Here is a 13,241-nt window from a genome sequence, read left to right as displayed (position 1 = left end):
TTTTTAATTTTTTGGGAGTCTTTTATTTTATTTTTTTAATTATAATAATATTCCAGATTTTTACCCGCCCTATTACTACACTAAATAAAACATTTTCATTTAAAAACAGAATTTGCGATTTTTATAGCCACGTAAAAGATTTCGTGTGAAAGTAATTGTGTGTTTCTTCACATAAATAGATAGCAATTTTTGGGAAAAAAAATTTAACCAATTGTAGATAATCCAAATTCATGAAAGGAAAGGGGATTAGTTTAAAATAGGTAAGAGTAAAAGGTAGGATATTTGATAATATATCTCTTTCATCAACCAAATTTGGTATATTTGATCCAATCAACCCAAAATAACCCAAAATAATAAATTTTATTATTATCTATTAAATGACGTACATGCATTGTCATTTACGCAAAACCTTTCCTTAATGTGAAATTGATCATGCTTATATATCAACAAGGAAGCAATGTTTTTGCCTTACAACAAAGCGCCTGACTTTAACTCTAAAGGTATGTTTTAATATGTGCCCTAAAGGCACACATTAACTAGTCTATTTTTGAAAATATTTTATTGAGAATCGAAAAAATTGTCAATATTTTTTTAATTTCAGAGAAATTTTTTTAAAAAATGATTAATTATTATGTACTCTTAGAACACACATTAGTAAAATCTATATTATTAAAAGATTGGCCCTGAAAACCTTTCTAAAGATATGTCAACAGCACTGATAAGGACATATTTAACAAACTCATGAATTATGTGAAATTTGAAAATTGGGGTTATATATTATCTCGTCTTAAAAAAAAAAAAAGAGAGAGGATAAATGTTGTTACACACACAAACTAATCCACACAGTTTTACACACGCCCCGGAGAAAATTTTGAGCATAAAACGTTTGGATTAGTTGTTTAGCTCAAACTTATAAAATGGCATGAGGCCCTACATGTCATGTGTTTAGTAGCTGTGCCATGTGTCAAAGCAACAAAGGAATATTTTATGAGGTCGACTTTTTCTAGGGACCGTTATAATAAAGCTTAGCGGTGTTTAATTTTGAACCTTTCCAGAAACAGAACTCAAAGAAATGGAGTATGACAAATTTCTAGATTGGGCTAAATCTTTTTGGCCAATATAAACGTACATTCTTACCATCCAAAACAAGCTTAAGAGTAGTTCTAAATTGGGTTTCAAAGGGTTTATTTTGTCTGTTTGATTATGGAATGAATTAATCAAGAAGTAATGCTCAGCTAAATCAGCACTGTTGGATCTCAATTATAATAGTTCGGACTTAATAATAATGTAAACATCAAGCTTTGAAGGAGAACAGCTAAAAACAAAGAATTTCCTTATAGCCGTAGAAATCATTACCAACTGGAAAGTGGTTCATGAGGTTAAAGAAAGGTATCTTCAAAAGTGTGGACTTTAACAATGCCAGGAAATGATTTCCAATTCCATTGAAAAAGTTGTCACGAGATAAAGGGTGAGTAAAGGAATATAAAATAGTTGTGCAGATATGAACTCACACAAAGCCCTGTGTCCAAAATGATTATAAATCGTTTTCTTTTTTAATGTTTGCTTAAGAAGGAGGAGAGTGAAGAGAGTGAAATGATAACTCATATTAAAAACTCTACCCAATTATTGGTTGTGTTAGAAACATTGACACCAGATCATGCAGTGGATGGAGGGATTATTCATAATTGATTCTAAGAATTCTTTTTATTTTTGTTAGGTGGGTAGGTATTGTCACTATAGATGAGTACCTTTCCTTTTAGTGTATCAGGGAATAAAATGATTCAAACCTATCTCGTGAAAATTCCCTAAAGTGACAACTGCAATGCTCTGTTTCAAGATGTGAAGCTAGTTGTTTCTCAAAAAAAAAAAGATGTGAAGCTAGCTGTTTCTTGTTTCAGAAGCTGTGGTCCCATAAGCTGATTTTTTTTTTTTTAAAAGAAAAGAAAAAAAGAAGAAGAAGATAATTACAATATATTGCAAATCTCTTAGCTCGAATCATTTCCCCGTAGATTCTCATGCACAAAGGTGTCAATTCAACTATAAAGCACTTGGCAGAGGATGTAACTATGGTCCTTAGCAAATTAGAATATTAATTAATTAATATATTTTTATTTACATTTTTTATATATTGTTAATAATTTATTTTTCATATATTGTTAAGCATATATCAATTAAAAAGCAATAATAGATACTAAAGTGAATTCATGACCTTTAAATAATATTTAGAATACAAACCAAGATATGAAATATTAAATAGGAGATAACTAGATAAGTGTTTAACATTGAAACTAATATATAAAAAATATAAATAAAAATCTTCACAAATTTGAGTTATCTCACTATTGGGGTGTTGGGTTAGAACTATATCATGGTTGTATCCCAAACATATTGGCATTTAAAAAAAAATACGCATGCATGCAGGAGTATCCTAGAAATATGGATACATATCATGTAAGAGTATGTAAACAAAAACTAAATTATCCATATCTATATATATTAATAGTCAAAGTTTAGAGAAAATCTAATTAGATTCTATTATTGAAGTCTAATTTTGTGCCATGAGTCCTAAATTATTTATTTTTAGAGAGTTTTATTTCTTAATTTTAGAGTCAAATGTGAGACCACATCATAAATATTTATCCAAGTAAGTTATTGAGTGCAAAAACTAAGAAGTCCATAATTAATGAACCGTAAGAAGAGAAGAAGAAAAAAGTGCACAATATCAAAAATTAAGAATTAATAAATAAAAAAATATGGACAATTTACATTTTCTACCTAATAATATTCTTACAATATTTTTTAAAGAATTAACAAAATATAAGAATGACTATATATCAATAGTATTAAAATTATATATGTAAGAATTATACTATGTATTTTAATGTATATCTTTTAAGTATATCCATGTATATAAATAGAGTTACAAGTTAGTATTACTAAGAGCACACTGAGTGCAACTTTGCCTATCATGTATGGAATGGAAGGTTCACATTTAAATCATAGCCTGTTATGCCAAAGGCTTTGTAGCTAAATTAGTACCTCTCTATGCACAAAGTGTTTGGGGGTCTAGGGGGGAAAGAGTTCGAGTTGAGGGTTAGCAGCATGTTGTAATTATTTCTCCAAAAAAAAAAAAAAAATCATAGCCTGATACATTGATTTAAACCTAACTCAAGTCAAGACAATCTTCATTTGTTTCCACACTTTTTCTTTTTTTGGCCACTGTTTTCTCAACTTCTATGGTGCGCTCCGAATAAGAAAAGCATTGCACATGCGTATATTTGCTTTCGTGTTTCAGCATTTTACATTCACTCAATACCAAATTTGCATCTGTTTTTTGTGATGATTCTGGCATTCTGCCTTATAATCAAACTAAACCCGGCACACTCATCTTCTTCATCACTTATTTATTGAACCAAAAAAAAAAAACAATTCGTACAATTTATCTGCCTGCATACACTACCTTACACATTGGACAAGCTTTAAGGCCAATATTAACCACCCACTTTCAATGGGAAACATTGGAAAGGAATTATATATATACAAAATTGATTTTATTCTCTTTGGAAGGCTTTTTAATGACGGATCTACCAACATATAATAAGAATAAAATTTGGAACATTTGTGGCCTTAGGCGGTGCTCTCATGTAGCAATTGTCACTCTTTTTAGTCCTTTGCATATAATTTTATTGACTTGTGGGATTGTAAATGATTGACGAAAAGTGTCGGTCATATAAGTCATTAGTGGGCAAAAAATGTTGACCACTCATAATCATATAATGACACAAGCAACCATGGTGCTGATCTAGGTGGTAGCAGCAAATATTCAAGCAAGTTGTGAAATTGAGTATACAACTCAGTGTATCTCTAGAATGATTTCTTTTGCCTATGTAATTAGCACCACTAATTATGTATTTTTTTTTAAATGCTTTGAGAAGATTCTCCATCTAGAACTCTTACCGAGAATTAGTTTGACTGAAAAAAGTTGACCATGAAATTTTCAATTAGGTCGTCTGCCTACCAAGAAAATATAATACATCATCAATCAACTAGTGCTAATCAATCTTCTCCACCAAAAAAAGAAAAAGAAAAAGTAGTACTAAACAAGGTCAAAGAGAGGCGAATCAGAGTATGTATGTTTATAATGTTCACACATGTGGCTGGTTGGGTATCGTAGCTGCAGACATACAGGCTGTGGATTGGTTGGTTCAATTGGCTTCTACCACTCCCTGTTATACACGCATGCGTATTACACCTAAGCCAACCTAAATAAGTTGATTAAAATTAGGCACACGTGGTACGAATTGAAGTAACTAGAACGCAAGCAGGCCCATAATCTGTATTGCACTAAGATCATCCCAAACTATATTACTAATTAAAATAGACACGTATGTGGTAAGAATTGAATAGACTAGACTCAGAAATTGATTTTTTTTTTTTAAACAATAATTGTAGGTATAGGATTTGAATTGACATTTGATCCATGTCCAATAATATCATTAAACTAACTACAAGATTCTTTATTTTTATTTTCTTAGCAAGATAAATCCCCCAAACCCACCTCCTAAGCTAAAACTTATGAGCTCATGAAAAGATTGTTAAAATCAGGATTCTACATATGATCATGGGAGGTAGGTGCAATTGTAATTCATAGGATTGAACCGTAGATCATAAGATTCTACTTATTTTCTTATTTAAAGCAAAAAATACATAGGTAGTAATTTTGTATGTTAAATAATCACATAAATTATGATTTCGTCCATAAAATAATAATAAATAAATAAAACAATTATTTGCATCGGTATGATGTAATTTTGTATATCATATATCGTTATGTTTATATTAACAAAATAAAGATACTTGAGTGTTAACACAATGTATACAAAAAAGATCAACATATGTTTAATTAGCAATCAATTACCAAAATAACCATCAACACATATGGAAAATGTTTTCCAACTTCTAAGTTCCAATTTCAAAATCCAAAACAAAGTTAACAAATGGAAACTAGCTAACTACAAATTGGTACTATCACAAAAATACTCAAACACAAAAACATTGCATAATGTCATAATTCAAGCAAATAATTAGAACACTAAGCCTAACCAAATACATCTATTAAATTCCCATTTTTTCCTCTAATATACAAACAACAAAAATTAATATCTAATACAAGCAACTCTAGAAGAATTAGATTTTTTTTTTTTAATTGTAAATGACTAATACATGAATTATTTCACCAATTGATATATAAAATTGAAGCTAACTACAAATTGGTACTATCACAAAAATACCCAAACACAAAAACACTGCGTGGGGCCAGAGAACTTGTGACCCCGGCCCACTTTGCGTTAGGGCCCAAGGTTCGAGCCGAGGAGAGATATTGCCGAGGACATACAGTGAAAGTCCAAATGGCCTAGAGATATAGCCGAGGATGATTCTGTCCTCGGCATCCCAAAGCGCTCCTGAAAGAAAGGGCAAGTGCTGTATAGGAACAACTTAAGGAAAAGCTAAACATCTCCACATTGATGGAGAAAGGACCTCTGGACAATATGGCGACAAAGGACAAAGGAAAGGCTGCCATTATTGTAATTAAATACTCTGCGTCAGACAGAGCAATGATTTTCAGTTTTTACAACCACCCCTAACCACTTTGGGTATGGGCTGATGGGACAAATATCAGCCCTGGAAAGCTGAACCTACACGTGGATGTTGGAGGAAGGGTAAGGGCTAGTATAAACAAAGAAGTAAGCAATCCAAAAAAGGGGCTGGGAAAAAAGGCCAAGAACCAGAGCCTCCCAAGCCATGCCGAGGAGAAAGACTTCTTGAGCAAACATGGTTCACCTCTGTATGAACACCATGACCATCCACTGTCCGGTGACCAAGACCTAGCCTTTCAGCCCACGCTCTACAAATTTTATTGTTTGGGCCTTTAACGTGCAAACCCAATACTATTTTGGGGTCGCTACAAATTAAGTCCTTACAATTGCATAATGTCATAATCCAAGCAAATAATCAGAACACTAAGCCTAACCAAATACATCAATTAAATTTCCATTTTTCCCTCCAATATACAAACAATAAAAATTAATATCTAATACAAGCAACTCTAGAAGAATTAGATTTTTTTTTTTTTTTTTTAAATTGTAAATGACTAATACATGAATTATTTCACCAACTAATACATAAAATTGAAGCTTTAGAATGATCAAAGTTCAAATCTCTTATGTTCACAATATATATTCATGCCTATAATGATCAAAATTTAAACAAAACACTTAAAATGATGATAAAATAATATATATAATTTTTTTTTTTTTTGGTGGGATCAGTAGGATCCTATACGATCTTACCAAAAATGCAATCCTAGTACGATCCAAATCGTTTTGGTTAGGTGGGATCGTAAGATTGTTCGATCCTACGATTTGGATTGCGATTTTGACAACCATATATGGAAAACCTCCAAACCCTCGTGGCAAGGGGAGGTACCACTTCGCCCAACATGGGCAGTGGTGAATTACAAGATTCTTGAGTTAATTGATACCTTTCTTATTTTAATAAATCGATAATTAGGAAGGGGGGAATTTGAATCTTGCACATCTATGTTAAAAATACTAGGAGGTGCCAATTGTGTTATAAACATAGATATTAAATCTAGACCAACTTGAATGGTGCGACTACTAACTCGATAAACCGATACCTAAGCTGATCCAATTACTTAACTGGATCACTTATGCAATTGAACTAGTAAAACCAATGAGTTTCTAACAACCTGTGCAACTTGAATGGGTCATTTTCACCAAAATGGTTTTGTAATTCTAAAAAAATTGCCTTTATAGGTCCATTGTAGTGCCATTTTTTGAAAGAGGAGCATAATTGAAAGCTCAAATTTGTGTTAAACACATGAGCTTGTTAGACCCCAAATTTTAAATTATGGCTAGATTATTTTTACTCTTACTTAATCAAAGTGCGAAACAAGAGTAAATGTGCGCAATGAACCGATAACTACTCTAATGCATAAACATGAACAATAAGTAATAAATGTAAAGTACAAGAGTAAGGGAAGATAGATATAAACACAAGATAACACTAAGATGTGTTATCGAAGAGGAAACCGAAGAACTCGGCAAAAAACCTCTCCGCGATCCTCCAAATCGAAATTGATCCACTAGAGAATAAAGTTGGAGTACATGAATAACAAAAGACCCTCCAAATCTAGTTTACCCAATGCACTTAAGCCCTCCAAGCTCCTACTACCAACGGACTTCTTGAATTCATGTCTTTTCTAGCTTTCTGGATCCCGCAATACGCCCGATTGCATCCGCCAAGTTTTACCGGCCTCTTTTAGCAAATCACCTAAGCTTCCCAAGTTCCAAAACACTCTCTACACTCTGAAAACGTGTGAGTTGTGTTTGGATACAAATCTCCTCTCAAGATATGACAATGGGAGAGGGAATGAGAAAAGGCTACAATGATTTCTCACTAAGGATGAGTAGCTCTCTCTCTAAAAGATGGGTGTGTTGTATTGTAGAAAACCTATATAGGGTTTTTTCTTTCTGAATGGCCTCTCTTACTTTTATGGGTAATGAGAATATATATAATATGGGTGAAAGGTAAGAAAGTCACACTTAAAATCCTCTAGGTAGAATATTTCGCTGGTACCTCGTGGGTTGACCCTTCTCGCAAGACACTCGCGAAACTGACAGCCTGACATGACTCTTCACCTTCCAGCATTTGCACCTCACATGCCCTTTTCGTGAGAACCTTTACTCGCGAGCTTCTTGCGAGTTTGTTGCGAAATTGTACTGATTCTTCATTTCATGCTCGATTCTTCACCAACTTAATACTAAACTCAATACAATAAAATCCCACAAAATACAAGGAACAAAATTAATGCAATTACAACACTTTTTGTCATGGAATAAAGTCAACATAAAATATAGTTGTAAATCACAACTTTACAATAATGAAAAGAGAGGATTTCATAATAAGGTTGATGCTAGACTTTTTAATGAAAAATAGAACTTCATATTTTAGCTTTAGATTAGATTGTAATCCACGGAAGCAACTATAAGATATGTAATATGCATAGAATGTGACTTTAAAATTTGAGATATGTTGTTAATATTATAATTTTAAATAATGTGACAAGATTTTATTTAGCAAAGAAATGATTGTGATTTTATGACATCATTTAAAAAAAAAAAAAAAAAATCTTCTTTGGTGTTGCTAATTGTGAAATGTGACTTACTTTTTCTTAACCAATGTTAATTAGTAATTTAGGCAGCCTATTTTTTTATTTATAATTTACATATTTATTTTATGATTTTTTAAAATTATTTTTATTTTTATATTATTTTTTTATTTGGCCATACATTTAACCGATGACCCACTGGTTAAAGGAGTGACCTAGTCACTCAAATCCCAGACCAGGTAAATGTTTGGTCAGGTTTAATAACAACGGTTATAAAGCTCTTGACAAATCAAACAATATTATTTTAATTTAACCGTTTATTTTTTCCTCAGGAAATTTCACTGTCCAACCTTGATAGCGGCCGATCGTGAGATAATTCATGGTCCAGCCGTCCATTTAGGCTTTTAGCGGCCACTGGACTGAAGTCAGTCACTCCCACAGTTCCACTCTGAATTGCTTTCAAAATGCTCTAAGATTAGTATACCAGGCAAGGCTGCACACTCGGTCATGTCACTTTTGTACCCAAAAGCACTTAACAAGACAAGAGTGCAGACTTTGCTGATTTTCTTCCAAACCGTAATGAATGGTATTGGGACCTTGGGAGCATATACTGTCTGCTTTTTGAGAGTGCACAGTCACCTCCCAACCAACCTATTATGTGATGATTCATAGAGCTATGAACATGTAAATTACATAAAATATTTAATGAATCATATAATTTATTTAAATAATCTAATAAGTCATGTGACTTAGTATTATAAATCGCCATAGAATGGAATTGCAAGAAATTTCTCCAAACCCATTTGGATGTAAACTCTATCCTCTAAAAAAAATATTATAGGGTGTAATGCACCTTCAAAGTTGCATAGTACTTGAGTAGACTTTTATGTCTAAATATATTCATGCTTTTAAAAAGAATTATTGTTACTTCAATATTGATTTAGCATTTTACTAGCAATCCTAAATCCTTATATCTACAAACTAATGGTCTGTTTGGATTGAGAGAAAGAGAGGAGTAGAGTAGAGTAGAGTAGAGTAGAATTAACCCAAAATTAACTTATTTTCAGCCAATTCTATTTTACCTCCCTCCACTCCCCCTTCATCCCCCTAAATTCAAATGGACCCTAAGGGCTCTCTTTTTTCAAAACAAAATATGGCACCAAAATTATAGGAGCACCTTAATCTGGGCCCCTGTGCTGTGAATAAGTATAACCGCAGAGACAAAGTGTGCCACAAAAAAATTGTTTTGGTGAGTAAGGTATTTCTGGTTAACAAAAATTGACACATTAACTTCATATAATAACAACGCTTACTATCAAATATTATAGCAGCTGTTGTCTCATCACTATCTTAATAGCAATTTCATAACAATGTTTTCTTGCATGTCAGACTGAGACATTTTGCCAATTACCAATTATGGAAGATGTATTCCCAAGATGCTGCAACTGATTTCTTACAAATAGCACCATGCTTGGAAATGCATGACTTGTAATTAAATAAAAAATGAGAGATTCATACATAACTCTCAGCAAATATGTCAGAATCCACATGTAAAGCCACCCAACCACATGAGTAGGTAAACAAACTACATATACAAATTCGTAGTGCAATGTCTGTACAATTTTCAAGCAAATTGATCCACCCACTTTTTTCAGAAGTACTGTTTAGGATCAATGACCTTGCTGCCTAGAATCTCAAATTGATACCATGCTGTGAGCTGGATGGTCTTTATAAAACTGAGTACCATTAGACCACAAGGAGCAAGTAAATTGGAGCCTAGACTTGATCCGCCATGGTCACATAAGCAGGTCATCAAGAAATGGGGTGTTGAATGGTAGCTTGATGAGCCCAGAGGCCACTAAAATTGACAAAGTCCAAATTGGTATTACCCATTGAAACACAAACATGAGGACCTTTTTTCCTGAAAATAGCAAAAGTATTAAGGCCAATTGCAAGAACTTGTACATGAATATATCAACTTTTTTGGATATAGAATATTTTTTCCTGAATCAATAGCAGATTTGTATTCTGATGAAATATTTGGGACATTCCTATTTAAAATTTTGAATTTATATTCTTTGTTTAAGGTGATTTTCTGGGGTCTATTAGTTGTATACTTAACCTGCACCTCAGCTAGTGGCCTTCAATGAATTTCAGATCATTACATTGCATAACAGAGCAGTCAGAAACAACATTTATCAAAGATTCAAACATCTTACAAATGTAGCTATATACAATGAGGATGACTGATTTAAGAAGTTCCCTTCCCCCTCCCCTTCAGCCAAAACTTAAAAACAAAAAAACAAAAAACCTTAGTCCCTATTTTTTTGGGGTCAATTATGGATCTTTAACAGATTAGTCAAGATCGGCCAAAATTAAAATATGTTAATTATTTTTATTTATTTATTTATTTTTTATTTTTTATTTTTTTAAGGTATGACTGATTGATATTTTCCTTTCCTTTCAAGGTACAAGGTTTGACCCATAGTGGAATTTTTTTAAAGTTAAAGTGTCTTTCCATCATTTGGGGAAAATTTTATTATATGCACAGAAAGACCTTCCAAGAGACAAAAGCAGTAACAGGTAAATTGCAGTAATCATGTTCACCGGGTGTCATCAGCTACTACATACTTGCATTAAACTCTAGAATCTTCCTCAAAACCATAAGAAATATTTTATTGACTTCAGCAGCAGCCTAATAAATTAACTCTTAGTCTATTTAGTCTCTCTTCCACCAAAAAAAAAGTTTAATCCAAATCCATTAATAACAATAGGTAATTCTCCTCATGCATTAAAAACTAGAAATCTAAGGATTCAAGTGATAATTTAGTGGTAATGGCATTCTTTATGATATCCCATGTTTGCGGTTCGAATGCCACTCCTGCCTCCTCCCCTCCCTCCACTATCTACTTAAAAAAAAAAAAAAAAAAAAAAAAAAACAAGAAACCTAAGAGAAAGCGACCTACTCAAAGTTTCAATGAACAAAATATACTCTCTTTATTACTATAAAGAGTAAAGACATGACAGCAAATCCTCTTGTTTAGTTGTTCAACTAATCAATTTCACTCTAAGCCAGAATGCCACTGCTCAGCACCTCCTGCTTGCTAACTTCTTCTAAGAATTGAAGTACATGGTCACAACTGGAAAACCCAAATTATCCAATGATGCATATAGAATACTAGTATTAAATAAACAGATGGTCCTTCAAACTCTGGCATCTTCCTCAAACCCTACGAACTATTTTATATTATTGAATTCTGCAGCTCAATTAATTTTACTCTCGCTTCCACCAACCACAAGTATAAAATTAAAAATACCTTCACCTGCTCACAAAGACTAAAGGAACACTTTATTCTTTTATAACCTAATCGACTATCACAATAAGTAATCAATTACAAATAAAATAAACATCAGACATCCAAAGCATATAATGCTGTACAAAGATAGGAAGTCATGCAAACTTGATTGAGTCTATGATTTCCTAAGTGGCTAAACTACAATTTTGGTCCCTATACATTTAAATGTGTCAGACTGACAGTTTTGACTCACGATTGTCATTAGAAGTAGGCTTGATTGAGGATAAAATTGACTTGAGAGTTGAGATTGAAAGTTGAGAGACAAAATTGACAAAATCATGTAAAGCAATGAAATTAAAATTTCCCTAATTTTTGGAGGACCCAAAGTGTAGTTTGGCCTTCAGCAATCCAAAAACATTGTTTACATTTTATGATAAACAAGAGCAACGAATTTTTTACTTCATAGTCTACTTGTGTTTTGGACAAGTGAGTTTAGCCCGAAAAAGACTCGAATTAGAGACCTCTGTTGATTGTGTTACACCTTGGAACTACTTGAGAATTTAGTTCATTTTAATACTTTAATTATAGAGAACCTAAATGGTCTTCATCAACAATGACTCCACAAATGGTGAACATACAAGCAAAACATGTTTGGCTTCCCAACACTACTGTCTAAAACAAAAAATCACAAAGAACTGAATTTGAAAAATGATTACCAGAGTCTCTAAACCTGTTTTGGGTCCAAGTCTCTAGCGACTCTCCAGTCTCACGGAGCTTCTTCTCCACAGGGCTTTCAAACTTGTCACCAAAACTCATGGAAGCCAAGTCGAACTTAGACTTGTCTAACTCTTCCAATTCCCTGAACAAAGTAACCTCAAAACAAACATTCAGAACCACAACAATGTCATTACCTATATATGAACATGATCAACACCAAAACTTTAAAAAGAAACTAAGAACAACATATAGGAAGAAATGGGACATACTTGGGATCAATGTCACGGTACCTTCCGGCGCTAATAGCACGTTCTATTTCTTCTATTGATGGTTGTTTTCGTTTTTGCTTCTGCTTCTTTGTTGTTGGTAGAGTTGTTTTGGGTTGTGGTATAGTTATGTGCATGGGAGTGGGAGGTCTAGTATTAGTGTGATTGGTTTGGATTAATGGAGGAGAGTGAGAGTGAGAGTCATTATTAGTGGGAAGAGAAGCAAGAGTTAGAGGTTTGGTTGTGGAAAGGCTGGATAAGCAATACATGGTAGTGGTCTGAGTATCTGTGTCACTCTGTCTGATGCTACTGGATCATGTTGGTGTTGGATTCTTCCTCTTTTAACTGTCCAACATAAACTTAACTACCTAGCCAAATAAAATAAGCAGCTAACTAAAATGAAAAAGAGTATTAGTACCTACAAAATAATTTTCACAACAATTGAGTCGACAAGCTCTTATTGGTTTTTATATAAGACCAATATTGATATCATTTTTTTACTTACCAATAACAACTTACTACTTCTACATATGTGAATTGTTTTGTGAAATTTTTTTATGCCTAGACTTATTAAAAATGAAAATATCTTCCTTCTTTATTTATTTATTTTTTTAAAAACCAAAATTATCTAGAAATCAAAGTACAACAGATACAACACAAGGTACGAGTGGTTAGAGAAGAGGGCAGAAGAAAATGCACAAATTGAAGCTAGCTACCACCTGGTCTAACTAGGTTGTCCCGGTTTCAAATCTTACTGTGAAAGACCATAGA

General features: G+C 32.9%; 1 protein-coding gene across 2 annotated transcripts; it reads right to left on the bottom strand.

Moving 5' to 3' along the window:
• Positions 1-9,683: 9,683 nt before the first annotated feature.
• LOC126717656 (probable NAD(P)H dehydrogenase subunit CRR3, chloroplastic) lies at positions 9,684-12,891 on the bottom strand. Of its 2 annotated transcripts, none has more exons than XM_050419495.1 (3): positions 12,474-12,891; positions 12,218-12,346; positions 9,684-10,112 (listed from the first exon to the last, which is right to left on the bottom strand). In XM_050419495.1, the coding sequence occupies exons 1-3, from the start codon at positions 12,737-12,739 to the stop codon at positions 10,004-10,006; spliced, it is 504 nt and encodes a 167-aa protein (XP_050275452.1). In that variant the 5' UTR covers positions 12,740-12,891; the 3' UTR covers positions 9,684-10,003. The 2 variants fall into 2 exon arrangements, with proteins under 2 accessions (XP_050275452.1, XP_050275451.1); XM_050419494.1 differs by having other exon boundaries at positions 12,204-12,346; positions 12,474-12,868.
• Positions 12,892-13,241: the final 350 nt, after the last annotated feature.

Source organism: Quercus robur, chromosome 3, assembly GCF_932294415.1.
Source record: "Quercus robur chromosome 3, dhQueRobu3.1, whole genome shotgun sequence".
NCBI lineage: Eukaryota > Viridiplantae > Streptophyta > Magnoliopsida > Fagales > Fagaceae > Quercus > Quercus robur.
This window is presented reverse-complemented; position numbering and strand designations above follow the sequence as displayed.

Excerpts from the sequence above, each read along its gene's own strand:
- LOC126717656 (XM_050419494.1), bottom strand. The coding sequence starts at position 12,739 with ATGTATTGCTTATCCAGCCTTTCCACAACCAAACCTCTAACTCTTGCT. Across the intron at positions 12,347-12,473 it reads TACCGTGACATTGATCCCAA|GGAATTGGAAGAGTTAGACA; the intron begins GTATGTCCCATT and ends TACTTTGTTCAG. Across the intron at positions 10,113-12,203 it reads AAACAGGTTTAGAGACTCTG|GAAAAAAGGTCCTCATGTTT; the intron begins GTAATCATTTTT and ends TGCTATTTTCAG.